This window comes from Zeus faber, assembly GCF_960531495.2.
Source record: "Zeus faber genome assembly, chromosome: 12".
NCBI classification, from domain to species: domain Eukaryota; kingdom Metazoa; phylum Chordata; class Actinopteri; order Zeiformes; family Zeidae; genus Zeus; species Zeus faber.
The window spans coordinates 21512167-21527542 of NC_137196.1; the positions used below are offsets into that span (position 1 = coordinate 21512167).

Here is a 15376-nt window from a genome sequence, read left to right on the forward strand (position 1 = left end):
CTTTGGAATCAGAGGGTACAGTGTTTTAAAGAGTTCCACTATTTGCCACAAAGGGAACTGCATCCTGCATCCTAATGTAGATCCTATTGCATGAGAGAGAGAGAGAGAGAGAGAGAGAGAGAGAGAGAGAGAGAGAGAGTAAGAAGTATAAACTGTCTTTGAGAGGCATAAAAAAAATAGCATTTCTTTTGTACAACTTGATACCTGAAGACATTTTGAATGGAAAATAATTTGCATTGTCCGTGACATCCTGCGATCTGGATAAACTTCTGCAGTGCCAATTCTGGACATTAAAGCCTTTAATTGATTAAGTTCCACGGTTTATGGACACGTTAAGAACTATAAAAACATATGAAAAATAATTGATATTCATTTATGTTAAGTTAAACATCCACAAATCAATCCAACTGTATTTAGAGCACCCGCTTGACATAAAGGTCTGGAAGGAAGCATCAGAAATCTGGACTGAAGTTTGTAAAATGATTAGACACTGTCATCAATGTGCATCAACTGAATGCTTTTAGATTTAATGCAACCTTCCACGGAAGGTATAGGTAAGGTTATTTAATTAACGTGCCACCACATTTTCCACTCGAAAGCTATACCCCTTCTTCCAGTGGTACAACTGATATGGTATTTATATGATTTATAAGTTTTAAGAGGGTGAGATGTAGCTGCTACAACACTGAATAAATGATCAAGAGTTGTTTTCAATCTTATTCACACAACGTGCCAACTAATTGGTATCAATATTCATAGTATCACAGAATGACTTTCTGGAAAAGAGGACAAAATGTGTAAAAGTCACATGTTACAGCTCTTAAAATAATAACAGAAGAATTTCTATCCCGAGCCTCCCCATCAGTTTGAACCCTTGTGTCAGTTAAAGATCAGACTTCATCATCAGGCTGTCTTTCAGTAAGGTGTGCCTTTGGCCTGTCCAGTGCGCCCGTCCCAAATACCGGCCAGTCACATGACTCATCCTCCATCTGTGCTTCTCTCCAGGTTTAGTCCTCATCTTCCCATCCACCTTCTGTCCCACCCCACCCTCGTATTTTTCCTCCTACCACGTCATCAAATTTGAATTTGATCGAAAAAAAAAAAAACAACGTCTTCGCTCAAAAGTGAAAAGTGCCGATAAAGTGATGCCAGCCAGCAGGGGTAGCGTTCAATTATTTAATATTCTGCCTTACCTCTCTACCTGGTTACTCCTAGATACAAGCTGGAGGTACTACTATATGAACCACACAAAGAAGTTCAAATGCATGATATATAATTTATTCATGTTATCTACTTTATCACTGCCACCAAAGTCCCCTCAACCATCTGTTGCTATAGAGACTGGCTTGTTTTTTTTCCAGCTCACTGCATTTGAACACAGTTCAACAGTAAAAGCAAAATATTTATGAGTGTGTGAGTGACTATGTCAGTTGCTGAGTGTGTGTGTGTGTGTGTGTGTGTGTGTGCATGCACGCATTGAAGAGAGCGGTGTACTCGAGTCTCACATTCATCCATTTATTTCACTTTGAAGTAAGAAGAATGGCGGAGGCACAGTTCCTGCCTTTGACATGACACAACAGACAACTGAATAGATTCATTTCTTTTAGTAGATTTTTGTCCCAGTCAGCAAATTATACGAGTGTGATTTCCATGTCTGACCTGAAGGTCAACATAAAAAAAAAAAAAAAAAAAAAAAAAAAGTCATTCCCCATCTTCCAAGAGAGCTGAACGCTCCTCGCATAAAATGAGCAATTTGACGAAGCACCCTATGCGATAGAGGGAGTTCCTTCTATGCGGCATTTCAAATAACAAGCTCTTCAACTAAGAACCCTTTCATGTATGAATGTAAAAATAAAATAAATAAAACCCTCCTTGCCCCTGATCCAACAATATATAAATACATATTTAAATATATGAAATGTTAAAAAACCAACATCTAATTGGATCCATAATTATATGTTGTTCCCTTTAAATCCTAGCTGGGTCTGCATTAACGGACAGGTTTGCCATTTTGCAACCCAGGCCTCATTGAATGGCTGCGATCACAACCTCGCAGAACGTTTAGTGTTGAGAAACGTGCCACTCTGCTGCAGCTTCTCATTGTGCTTAAATGCCGTCCAACGGGGCTAACGTTTAAGCCTTAGTAACATCTTTTTGGAAATGCGAGTCTTAATATGTAATACAGAAAAAAAAAATGGTTGTAAACCCCGCATTTTAATCAGGTTTTTATTGACTCTTTTGCACCTCTGCCCTTTTTCCTATATCCACACCAATGTAAGAGACTAGAAACCGGAAGTTGCACCGCTTCGTACCTACTGCAGCCAGCATTATGCCTGCAGTTAAGCACAGCGAGGAGCTACAGCAGGGTGGTTAGTTTCTCCATAGTAAAGTCTTGAATGAGGTTGTGCTTACAAGTTATAAATGATTGAAGGCCTGCGTTAAGACATGGCAAACCACCCTTCAACAATTAACTGAAAACAAATGAAAACATCAATGCATGCACATAAATACATAGATAGTGTGAGTGTGTCTGTATCTGTGGATTGTTTGTGCATTAACCCCACTGAATTCCCGTTTTGCCTATAAACCCCATAACAATTTTCATACATAAAACAGAAAATACCTTGACCACATAATTTACCAGCTATTTTGTGCAAATCAGCAGCAGCATTGTCCCAAAACAAATCTGGGAAACATACAGTGTCATCCTGCATGACATCAGCCCACAATGACTCTATGATCATTTGGCAATAAAGGACCTCAACAGTTCCACTTTTCCTCAAATGACACTCATTGCATTATCCAAACTCTTGTCCAGTCTGGTCCAAAAGTTCATGCCCGAGGTCTTCTTCAACTTAGGAGGTAGCAACGTTCTGCCGGGTGTCTGAGCTATACTTTGATGGTGGGGGAGACGGACTTCCGCTCGTAGCCATAGAGAAACGTGGCAGCAATGACCAGCATCGCCCCTAAGAAAAACACACTGAGAGAGACAGGCAGTGGGAGCAGAAATGTTAAGACTGCAGACAGAAGGAATTAAATAGGTGGTCAGGTAATAGGTCACTAAATAATAACTGGTCATCATTTCTTAAAAATGTTCTAGTGTACAAAATTGTCTGGTGCACATTCCTCCGCATTGGCACACTATAAAAGCCTATGCTATATTACAGGTATCGGTAAAGAAAGAATGACGCCTGAGCAAGCATGTGCATTTGTTTACCTGGTGGGGTCAAAGTCCTCCAACCAGAAATAAGAAATGAGTGTGGACATGATGATCGAGAGGGACGTGGCAAATCCTTTCAGGATGTTGTCAGCGTACTTGATGACGGCCGCAATGACCAGTCCGCCCAGAGCCTGCAAACAGTGCAAGACCAAACACAATGGACTTGATTGTAAAGACAGCCACAAACACAGCCAGCCAACCAAACAAATTCAAATACATGTGTGTTTGAAACAACATGACTTTAGAATGAAAAGACAACGAGGACGAACGAAACCAACGAACCACACCTGCAAGACCACGACAGCGCAGGTGACAGCGTTGTAGCCTTGGAACATGCCATGCTCTCTCACGCTGTGTCCATCATATACTAACATTCCTACGAGGCCAAACACAAACCCGAATAAACCTGCCAGAGAAAAAGAGAGCCTTTGAGTGTTTTCTGTAATATTTGTGGAAATAAAATACGATAAAGTTGACAACGTTAGTGAGGCACACAGCAAATCCAAGCATTAGAAGGATGCATCCTATCACTGCGTGACCTGACACTGCACTACACACATTGTGCTGATCAGTGCTCACCTAGCTGGATGTTGCGAACCCATACACTCTGTTTACTCTCCTTGAGGATCTTCTCAAAGTAGACGCCGCCAAAGCCGCTGGACACGCAGGCTACTAGCACGGCCATCACCCCTCCAAACTGAGAGCCTGCGGACAGCGACTTCTCCTTAGGGACAGCTGCAAAATCTGTGGGCCACTGCCAATATGAAGAACAAAAAGCACAATTTTGGTCTTAAAAAAAATTGCATGAAGGACATGGGGTTCACTGACTCCAAAGACAAGCCTTAAACCACTGGTTAAAATGTATAATAATTGTCTTTCCATATCAATTTCACACACCAACCGAATGCCAGGGACATAACATCTGAAGTTCACTCAGGGCACAGAGCATCAGTTGGTTTTTAGTACCTGCACTAGAGCGACCCCCGCCATCAGGATGAGCAGGGAGAGCCACTGAAAGAGCCCCAATCTCTTTCCCAACATGGAGACTGAAAACAGCGCCGTGGTGAGGATCTTCAGCTGGTACGTGACCTGCAGGGTGTATTCAAACACACGGCGGTAAGATATTCAACGGCCTCGTCGGTGCATCGACCTTGCAGCTAAAGACTACAAGCAAGAATAGAAAATGTGAGGGGTTGATATCACTCCTATTTAAATGCATACAAACACACTCTTGTTTTGCATTCCATCCAGATGCATCTACTCTTTTAAGGGGTGAAAGTTACCACTGTGTTTTAGAACACAGTGTCTAAGCATGGCTACACAGGCGTACAAAATAAGAATGCAGTTTAACCTGATAGGTGGCTGCATCCAGGTTGGATAAAGCAATATAAAGCAGGTTGTTCTGCAGGGTGTAGATTGCTGCAGGAATCGCCAACTTCAAGGTCTCCCTTGGCTTGTTGACAATCTCCTCCTTCAGGACCTGGTTTAAGATATGCACACTGAAATCTGGTGGAGACAGAGTGAACACATGATTCAGTTGATTAAACACTCCACGGATCATTGATGTAGATAAAGGTGGAAGGGTGACTAAGAGAGTCCCTCCCTAATCCTCCTCCACAACAGAGCATATGGTTCCACCCCGCCCTCTATACTAACTGTGGTCTCTGAACACCAGCAGGATGCAGGTGACAATCTTGAGCACCTCCGCGGACACCACGGCAGACGCGGCCAGGTAGCGGGGCCCGTCCTCCTTCAGGGTCCGTGAGTAGCGCATGGTGAGCACCAGGGAGGTGGTCTGGACCACCAGGACACCCAGGGACATGTACTTCAGCCTGGGAGAGTGTGCAGCAGACATGGTCGCCAGGGGGGAAGGCTCCTTGGGTTCAATAGACGATGGGGTAGCCTTCAGGTTGGACAGAAAGAAGAGGCGTCCGGTGTTAGGGTTCATAGCTCGCCAAGGTAAACCTGTTCAAACAGGCGCAGGGGTAAGAATCAGCTGGCGCCCTGCTTTATGGCTGGAGCGTGCTCTACGTCCCCGCTGCACAGAAGCCTAAATCCAAATGCATTTAAATGGAAACACACAGTCTTGAATTTAAATATTTCTTTGATGTCTGCTTTCCATCTTCCCTTCTATTTTGTTTTTGAGTGGGTACCCAAACTGGGGTCCGCAGCCCCCTAGGGGGTCTTCAAATATTTTTAACGTCCTTTTGCATGTATAGTTTAAAGGGTGATCCAACTATATATGCTCCCTGGAATATATTTAAATCAATTCAAAATAAATGTAAATGGTCTTCACTCGTCATTCCAAGCCTCAATGTTGAGTATTTCTTATCTGCGTGGTCTAGTGATCTAAAGGTTGCTGGTTCAATCCCAGGCTCCTCCTGCTAGCATGCTGTAGTGTCCTTGAGCAAGACAATTAACCCCTAATTGCTCCTGATGGCTGCGTCCGTCGGTGTTTGAACAGTTGTAAGTCGCTTTGGATAAAAGCGTCTGCTAAATGACTAAATGTAATCAGAATTATTGTAATATGTCAACACATCGGGACTTGACATTCAGCTTTTTAAGACACTTGCCTTTGGGTATTATTTGGCTCGCTCCCACAACGCACGCACACAGCTGAACTGGAACGGCTCCGCTTCAGTCATACAGTACAGGGTTTAGTCTCCTATAATGTTGCATTAGAAATCACATTTATTTTTCGCTTGCCCGATCGGGAAACTGCCTGAGGCATCCTACTTGCCCCGACACCGAGTTTACTTGCACGGGGCAAATGTTGATGCACATCATCAATCAACAGACAAACCAAGCACCTCCCAAGCACTTTGAAGAAGACTAAGCTAGGCTAGAGATGTTTTCCTGGAGATGCAAAATGGAGGATGATCTTGGGCCTGTACTGAATGTTGGCCTTGTGCGTGTGCACAGGGACCGCTCTGTGAAAGGTTTGTATGAAACTGAGTGGCGCTACCGAAATGGAATTCAATTTGTCCAACAGAGTGCTGTTTTTTTCGTGTTCAGGGAATTGCCCATAAAAGTCATAATGTTGGATAAGATTTTAAAAATACTTTTGTGCACCATATCAATACGTCCGAACGCACTGAACACACAGCGGGCCTCTAGTTCTCTGCAAGGATACTTACTGTACCGTAGTTTATTGAAGGATAGCGGCTGACTTGTTTGACTGATTGATGGATTGAACACACACAGACAGGGAAATAAAGTGACAGAATTTGTTTTGGGTTCGCTCAGGTGCCTGCCGCACAAACCCCAATCAATCCAGTTGGACAGATGGATAGTTGGTAAGTTTGTATGATACATCGAAAAAGGTACACATCCATGAGGTCATCAGCCGGCATTATTACGTCATGTGCAGAATGAAGGGCAGGATGAAGCATTGGTTGTCTTCCGGCGGAACTTCCTTTCACCGTGACTCAAGTGACCAAGTCCAATGTCACATCAACAGCCTCCCCCTCGCCCGCTTTGATAGGTACTAAACCCTTCCATCTCTGCCACCGCTGTTGTTTGGGAGGATTACCACAATAATAGAAGAGGAGCATGACAGGGTCATTTGCAGCGGCGAAAAGTAGAGACACTGGGGATGTTTTGTGGCAGCGAGCAGTGATTAAGACCATTATACGTCAGTCAAGACGGCCAGGGTGATGGGGAGCGGAGAGAGAGAGAGAGAGAGAGAGAGAGGGAGAGAGAAAAAAAGAAAGAAAGAAAGAGAGAGAGAGAGAGCTGGATAAGTAGAGAGGGAGAGTACTAAAGCAGTGTGGAACGCGAGTCGGCGCCCAGTAAAGCTTCAAGGTTTGAACTGGCCTGAGGCTCTGGAGGACATTCCAGGGGAAAATGCACCGTTTCCAAAAGAGTGATTGACGATGGCGTTTGTCATTTTGTGGGATTCTACAGGAAGGAGGTCCATTGATGCAAATAAGGTGACGGTAGCACACACACAGAGGAACTAACAACACTGATATCGATAAAGAGAACCAGAATCATATATAACTTTCGTTATGCACAGTGGCTATAAATGAGTAATAGGTGGTGAAGCCCTCATGACGGGCCACAACAGTTGAACTGAATTTGAATTGACCAATAAATTACCAATAGCAAAAAAATTGTACCCCTAAAAATATTTTTTGTGTTTCCATATTATGTCTTTTGACAACTCGGATCAGTCTTTCACGCCGTTCCCTGCACTGTCAAGATACATGAAATATTAATTTATTGATAACACCGCCAGTTAAAACGGCTGCTCTATTTGTTTAACTTTTAAGAAACCAATGTCACTGCAGAGAAGAGGGAAGTGAGTGAGGCAATGAGCGACCCAGTGTCCCAACAGCTAACCAGAATCCATCTTTCATCCATGCTCGGCGGCATCTTCAACCTGTCATTCCTCAGCCGGTGAGTCTTATCAGCCCCGCTCTTCCTCCTCGCCTCAGCCCCTCCGCTCAAAGTAACAACACACGCTTTTAACAAAGAAATAAGTTAGAATAAAAGGCAAAAATCATACCAGGCTGCTGGGGAAATGTCTCTTCAAAGCGGCGCATCTGCCTCAGGCGCTTGACGCTTCTCCTGTTCGATATCAGCCCGCCAGTTCTTCCCAAGTCACAGCAGTAGCGGAATGTGACACAGCGGCGTGAGGAAATTATCTCCCGTGGCTTTTTTTTTTTTTTTTTCTCCCCCCACAAGGCCACCAAGAGATAACGGAAGACCGGGAATGCCCTTCTCTCAATTCCACGCGGCCGAAATCAAGTCAAACGTTTAAAATAAATAATGCTCATGGCGTGCCAGATCACAATCCCACTGATTCCATTGATTTAAGATATTTCAATTGAATTCAGCTCAGAGACAGAGTCCAGCACGCGGTGCCCTGAAGAAGCCACACGCGTTCTGCAACATAGATCCTTGCACTGTGGAATGAGGGTTAAATGGGAAGTCAGCGATGACATGGCAAAGAGGTGTGGTGTGTGTGCAGTACACTGGCCTCCTTATGTAGCATGGCTGATCGCGCCCACTGGCGGGAAGGGCTGTACAATTCCCCTCTGTGTGTGTGTGTGTGTGTGTGTGTGTGTGTGTGTGTGTGTGTGTGTGTGTGTGTGTGTGTAGAAGGGGGTAACGGCAAATTTTCAGTGCCCTCAGCTTTCACAACTTATGTAAGAACACAGAACCCTTTTCTTCCAGCACACTACACTCCAATACTACTACGACTACTTCTACCACCACCACCACCACCAGCATCATCAACCCGACGATGTCCAGAATAGTGGGCTCACAAAATGACATCATGTCCCACGTTTCAGTGACCTTGTACAGCAGTTTAATCCCATTCGCCTCGATTCAACTCTGTCACGAAAACCTCTTGCGGTCCCAAGGAAGTGTTGGTATATTTTCAGGATGTAACACGCACGCGCACACACACACACACACACACACACACACACACACACACACACACACACACACAGCAATTTAGTAAAAAGAAAAAAAAAAATCTGAGTGCAATTTGTAATGCACAACTCCAAAATCAAATGTAAATTTCAAACTTTAAGAGGCTGTTGACACTGCTACTACCACACATCACATTCAATTCAATTCGGCAATCTCGGTCTATGTTGCTATCTATTGTCAACGTACCTCATTGGTAAGAGTGCCTTCACAGTTTGGTTTCCTTCAGTGGGTCCAAGTCTCTTTCCGTCATTTTTGCTATGGTTTTAAACCGTGTGAGAACAATGCGGCACAGCCCATGCAAACACAAAAACCGGTTTCTCTGTGCCGTTGAATCTGATCTGTTCTACAATGGGCAAGGTGAGGATCAGTAAAGCAAAATGTTATAAGGTCTCACAGTAAGCCAATCTCGGAATCAGAACAAAGTGGAGAATTAAGCTATGATCTTGACAGGAGGTTTAGTTACAAGCCAAGACAATGATAACAATCACAGCCACCTTAATGCTGGATGGATGTTGTGGGGTGGGGGCAGCTCTCATATTTCCTCCCACAGTATCTAGTACAGGATCTAGTGAATGATTTCACAAGGAGGAAGGCAAGAAAGACACCAATATAGCACCAGAATACATGTGCCCAAGGGCTGGGACCATGATCCGGCAGTGGGTATCACAGAATGACATTTAATAAATCTTAAGCCTTTTTTTTGTTTGTTTATTTCACGAATTAGGCTTAGTGGTTTTACCACGTCAGAAAAGTTGACTGACGCAATAGATCCAATTTTGACAAAACTAAATATACGGATTAATAATGCTTATGTCGAAATTAGCACCCCCATCAATTATAATTTAAAACCATAATGACTTTTAAGGCCTAATATTTGTGTAGCTGAATTTGAGACATTCTAAGACACTCCAGACAGAGTCCAAGAAAGAAAAAAGTAAATAAGAACACAATACACAATATACAATCACCAGGACAATGGCATTTGTTCTCAAGGGAGTTCACTGGTAAAAAGCAAACATTGAACCTCATGTCGCGGAGTTTCAGGATGTAGATCCGTATCACACAACACGCTGAAATCGCGCATGTTTCCGAGTCCTAACTTACGCGCAGTGACGGAGTCCCCGCGGCGCCGCGAACTTTCACTTGCAGAGGCGACGGCGCCGCGGTGGTAAACAAACGCGTCGGATAAAATCACACTCAAACACCTTTGGGATTGTTTACCTGGAAGGGTTGATCGGGGCCGTGGATGCTCCCGCGGCCATTCGCTGCGTATACTTTCCGTTATTATTATTATTATTATTTTTTTAAATGCATGTGTTTATAGCAGCATTTCTGCCGGACACCGAGGACCGAACGGTGTTCGGAAGTTTGCATGCAGCAGTTTTAACCCGGAATCCGAACTTTGGGACACGCTGATCTGTACATAACCGGAGAATTGGCGACACCCGGTGGACATGTGCACGTATGGCACGTGTATCTGCACCACCCGCCCCTTTCGAAAATATATATAAATATCGAGCGCTGTTTGGATTGACACGTTTCATAATTTATCTATAACGTGACGTAGAGGTCAACAATGGATGCAAACGGGTGGTATTTACAAGTGACGTGCCGGTAGATGGCGCCGTCACCAGCGTTGACCCGACATCTTCGCTGCGCTCGGAAAGTCGGTCAATCCGAGTCGGTCGCGCCCAACTGCGAACTTAAATTGGTCACGTTGCTTCTGTTCTGAAACACACGGACGCCCGCAATACATCATTTTACGTTCTTTCTGACAAACTTCTGAAACCCGTAAAGTAAAAAAATAATTATGTGAAAATAACATAGACACTCTAGAGCGGTTTTTGTTTTTGTGTCATCCCTTTGAACTTTTCCTTTACGTTTTCCCGAGTTTGGAACTCACGGAAATGCATCATAAAGTGTGTGTGTGTATGCATGTGTGTGTGTTGTTGTAATTGTAATCTATTTTTGCACTACTATAATTATAATAATTATTATTAATATAACATGTGATTATATTAATCACATGTGCACTCTGCACATAGGTGGCGCTAATGCACCAAACGATCGCTTTTCCCAACCGCTATTTAAAACAGAAGAAGAAGAAGAGGCGGCGCGACGACCACACGTGCTTCCTGTACCTGCATTCGAGCGTGGGCTGCGACATTTTGCAAGCGCTCTTTAAGGTCTAGACGCCCCGAAAATGGTGCGCAAACTGAAGTTCCACGAGCAGAAGCTCCTGAAGAAGGTGGACTTCATCAACTGGGAGGTGGACAACAACCTGCACGAGGTCCGGGTGCTGAGGAAGTTCCGCATCGAGAAGAGGGAAGACTACACCAAGTGAGTGAGGGGCGACTGTTGTTGTTGTTGTTGTTGTTGTTGTTGTTGTTGTTGTTGTTTAGTGTGCGTTCATAATACGTCTGTGTTCACAATCAGTGCGTGCTCCTTGTGGCCATAGCGACATACACCAGAGGCGGCAACGCAGTTCAAGTTGACAACATCGACCGTGGGCTTGGTTCCGTTGCGGAACACGCCCCGCAATTGATGTTGTGAACTCACAGTATGCTCCGCCTGGCAGCGACAGCGCCTATCAGGGCAGTGATGAACATAAACACACCACCGCGACGCTTCTAAACCCTCAAAACACCAGTAGGACCAATAAGAAACTAATCAGCAATAATGCATCTGTTATAATACAATCATACATTCCCTGCTATGTTATAATTGCTTAATTTGAAAGTTTCGCCGATGGTTTATTGTATAAGGGTCATTAAGTCTAGTGTAAACTTTTATTTCATTTTTTATTTCTGCATCGTGATGGCCCATTTGTTCTGACGTGAGCTGCTCTAAAACTTACATTTCCCTGGCGGAGGGTGGTTTAAATAAAAGATTTGTGAAACCGTTGTGACCCGGTTGGTACCCATTACACATTAATCCCTCCCTAATGCTCTGCCCACCCCAGCCAGTTACTGCACAAGCCCGTCTTTGGGCGTTTAAACTACTGCTCTACTTTGTGCACCTCACTCTGCCAGTTCTGCTTGTGTGCAGGTGTCGCCTAGAATTGGTCGATGTGCGTCGCCTCGCCTGTAAACACGGATCGCATTTTTTCCCTTGTCTCAGGTACAATAAACTGAGCCGTAACATTAGGGATTTGGCCCAGAAGATCCGCGATCTCGATGAGAAGGATGGATTCAGAGCTCAGAGCACATCTCTGCTCCTGGAGAAATTGTAAGTGGGACCGAAACGCCGGTCCACCATCACATCACCAGCGCTTTATTACCTCAGTTGTCATGCCGAATGCCACAGGAAAACTGTGTCTTGCCTAACGCCCATTACCAGTCCTTATTTTATTTGTAGTGTTTTGGGTGAAGTTGAACCAAAATCTCAATAACATTTAGTACACTACGTGCGTATATGTAAATCTATGGACACAGCTCTTCTAATATTGGACATTAACACAATGTGCTGAAGTAGACAGGGCATATGGTGGAGGTCTCACTGCCTTTGCACTGAAGTCATTAATTTGCTATTATGTTAGTCTGGTGATCAATTCCAACTCATACTGAATATATAATTATATTCCCTTTTTTGAATTTTTTTTTTTTTTTTTTAACATTTTATAATTATTTTTTACGTCCCTAGGTACAACATAGGTTTAGTCCCAACAAAACAGAACCTGGCACTCACAGAGAAAGTCACAGCGTCCTCCTTCTGCAGGTAAACCAGCCCACGTCCAATTCTGTCATTGCAAGTTCTACAATACACAGGCTGCACTTGGGAGGTTGTTTCACGATAGTGAAACGGTTTATGGCTACGCCAAGCAAATTGAAATGTGATGCCATTGGTTTGTTTGTGGATGCAGCTGTCCATCTTCCTGTACCTTTCCTTTCACACATTTTTCACGCCTCTCTCGTTTTGTGCTGCGCGTCCACAGGAGAAGGCTTCCAACCATCATGTTGAAACTTCGGATGGCTCAGAACCAAAAGACGGCCATCACGTTCATCGAGCAGGGACGTATCCTCATCAGCCTGTTTTCCCCCGGGCACAGTCTGTGACCATGTTCAGCCTTCTCATTTAGCGTGTTCTGGGAAATGTATTTGGATTGTAATTTCAGTTACTGTTGGAATTACGAGAAATTTTCTGTTAGTGAGTCAGGGTGTTTTAGAGATGTTGTTGAGGTGGGAGTCATTGTAGAAAAGGAGGCACTTTTTTTTTTTCCCCTCCTGCCATGCTTCCTTTACCCCATTTTGCGACTTCCCGAGGCCCAATTTCCACAGCTTGTATGCAAGTTTCACTCTGGTATTGGTGTTATCTAAAAATATTAAAATAGTTAATCCCACAATGAGTAACTTCTCAACGCAGAATCCCTACTGTTTGGAATTTGACGTAATCTTTAGTGAAAGCAAATGTTTAATCCCAGCCATTACATTTCATAAGCCGTTTGTTTACCTTGGTGTGGTCAGCACCAAAATACCCGGCAGTGTGTAACATCTGCACAGTCAGCAGCACTTCAGCTCTCTTGGAGGGATTTAAAGGGGACCTTTTTTGCAGAACTCACTTTTTCAGTGCTTGTGCACATGCATTTGGGTGTCTGATGGGTCTCCTAACACACAAAGTGTGTGTGTGTGTGTGTGTGTGTGTGTGTGTGTGTGTGTGTGTGTGTGTGTGTGTGTGTGTGTGTGTGTGTCCACACAGTAGGTTGACTGTACTGTAGGCTGCGGCACGCAATCCGCTCCGCGTTTCTCCAAACAAAACCGTACATGTATTTATTTTACTTTCTGGCGTTTCCGTAATTGAATAAAAACAAAAAGGCCCCAATCCCCACCGTGTTCCAAGCTCCGCACCATTCCGGACAACGTGGAGAAAGTCAGAACAAACTTTGAAAATTTTTGGCCTTGTAGATCTATTATGAGTGAAGATTTAACTATCAATAAGCTGCTGCATTGCTAATTTCGCTCCTCAAATTTGTTGAAAAACTGATTTTGGTGCACTGATAAGGTGAAATCCGTGACAGTTTACCGAGTAAGTAAAACTGAGCCCGGAGCTCAAACCCCATTGGCTCACAGAACTAGGGGCCTCGGGAGGGTGGCTCCACCCACTGAAACAGCCTGTTTTCGGACCGGCTGGATCAGACGCATGTTAGAATTGCTCGAAAGCATAATCGGAGTGGTGTTTTAATCAAAAAACGTTAAACATGTGTTGTGGACCTCAGACGTGTATTAACTTGTTGAAAAGGAGCATAATAGGTCCTCTTTGACGTAATAGAACATTATTTTCATCATTTGTCACCTTAAGCGTGGTGTGTCGTCATTCTATGGAAAAGGCTTCTACTGTCTTGAAATAACTATTTGCCTTCAAGTCAACAGTTTGAGTTAAGATGTCTTTATTTTTGTGGTGGAGAAATGCTTTGGTGTAATGGCCTTAACACAGTCGTAGACGTGCGCGTCGGCCCAGAGATTATTACAGACCCAGCTTTCCTCGTCACAAGGTTGGTGTTATTTTTTTCCTGTGTTTTATTTTTTTGTCTCCAGTGAAATGCAATCCAAAATTTTGTCTCACTTTACCTTTTAGAAATATGGAAGACTTTATTACGTGGGTGGACTCCTCCAAGATAAAACAACATGTCATGAACTATAATGACGAGGTGAGTTTATATTTAATTTTAGCTTAGCCCATGTATTAGATGAAATATAGACGTGTTCCAAGGCATTTCACTTGCCAACTAGAGGTTTCCATGTCATAAGGATAGTTTTGTTTACTTAAATTATTAGCAACACCATGTTTATTTGCATACGTAAATATAGCCCCTGTCTTGTTGTTTTGCAGAGGGACGACTTTGACCTGGTGGTGTAAATCTTTCAACACTGAGGACTAAGATTGTGAGCTCTCTCTATTCAGAAGATGGGAGTAATTTGAGGACAGGAAGTGAAGAGTTGATCATCGAAGAGTTCTGGGAAGAGTCAGCGTAAACGGCTTGTATTTCATTAATCCAGTGCAATTTATACTGATTGTAATTTAATGTATTTGTGTTCAGTCCAGATATTTTAGTTTCACGTTTTTGAGTTGAGCATATCCATTCTATGCTCTGATCTCAAATGTATTTAAAAAGTGCATTGGCCAAAAAAGTATCCCTTGTCACAAAAAGAAAATAATAATCCACCCTGTCAGTCAAATGTGTAATTATTGATGCTATGAAAATGTTCTTTGCTATTTTGGGAATAAGACATGCAGTTTGTCTTAACTCAATTAAGACTTTGTGGCGATTGCATAAATAGTCTTTTCATTCCTTGTGGTCATCGAGTTCCTTGAACTGAGGACACTATAAGTGCAACAAACTGCTTTATGATGACATCAAAAGTGTGCTAAATAAACTGTTAATTTGTGATGCATCAAAGTGTGCCAACAGCATTTCCTGCAGTGAAAATAAAGTACTTTTCTTGTAAGAACAGCACATTGATGTGATGTACTCCATGGGGATGTACCCTCACTGAGCACTTTATTAGGAATACTATACTAATACTGAGTAGGGCCTCCCTTTGCATCAATTATTCTTTAGACAGAGGCCACAAGATGTTGGAACTATTCCTATGAGATTCTGGTCCGTGTTGACATTATTGCATCATGCAATTGCTGCAGATTTGTCAGCTGCACACTCATGCTGCTAATCTCCAGTTCTATCACATCTCAAAGTTCTTCTATTAGAGTTAG

At 43.3% G+C, this 15376-nt stretch overlaps 2 protein-coding genes across 2 annotated transcripts; one reads left to right on the top strand and one right to left on the bottom strand.

Moving 5' to 3' along the window:
* Nucleotides 1-1712: 1712 nt before the first annotated feature.
* Nucleotides 1713-5075, bottom strand: slc35a3b (solute carrier family 35 member A3b; the record flags this gene model as incomplete). Its single annotated transcript, XM_080011573.1, has 7 exons — nucleotides 1713-2980; nucleotides 3218-3351; nucleotides 3508-3626; nucleotides 3800-3974; nucleotides 4187-4309; nucleotides 4572-4726; nucleotides 4877-5075. 7 exons carry the CDS (start codon nucleotides 5073-5075, stop codon nucleotides 2890-2892), a joined length of 996 nt encoding a protein of 331 aa, XP_079867699.1. The 3' UTR covers nucleotides 1713-2889.
* A 5719-nt stretch (nucleotides 5076-10794) lies between these two features.
* On the top strand, nucleotides 10795-15119 carry imp3 (IMP U3 small nucleolar ribonucleoprotein 3). The gene is made up of 7 exons (XM_080010736.1): nucleotides 10795-11008; nucleotides 11789-11896; nucleotides 12311-12385; nucleotides 12603-12682; nucleotides 14105-14156; nucleotides 14240-14312; nucleotides 14495-15119. The coding sequence occupies exons 1-7, from the start codon at nucleotides 10872-10874 to the stop codon at nucleotides 14519-14521; spliced, it is 552 nt and encodes a 183-aa protein (XP_079866862.1). The 5' UTR covers nucleotides 10795-10871; the 3' UTR covers nucleotides 14522-15119.
* The last annotated feature ends 257 nt before the right edge of the window (nucleotides 15120-15376 follow it).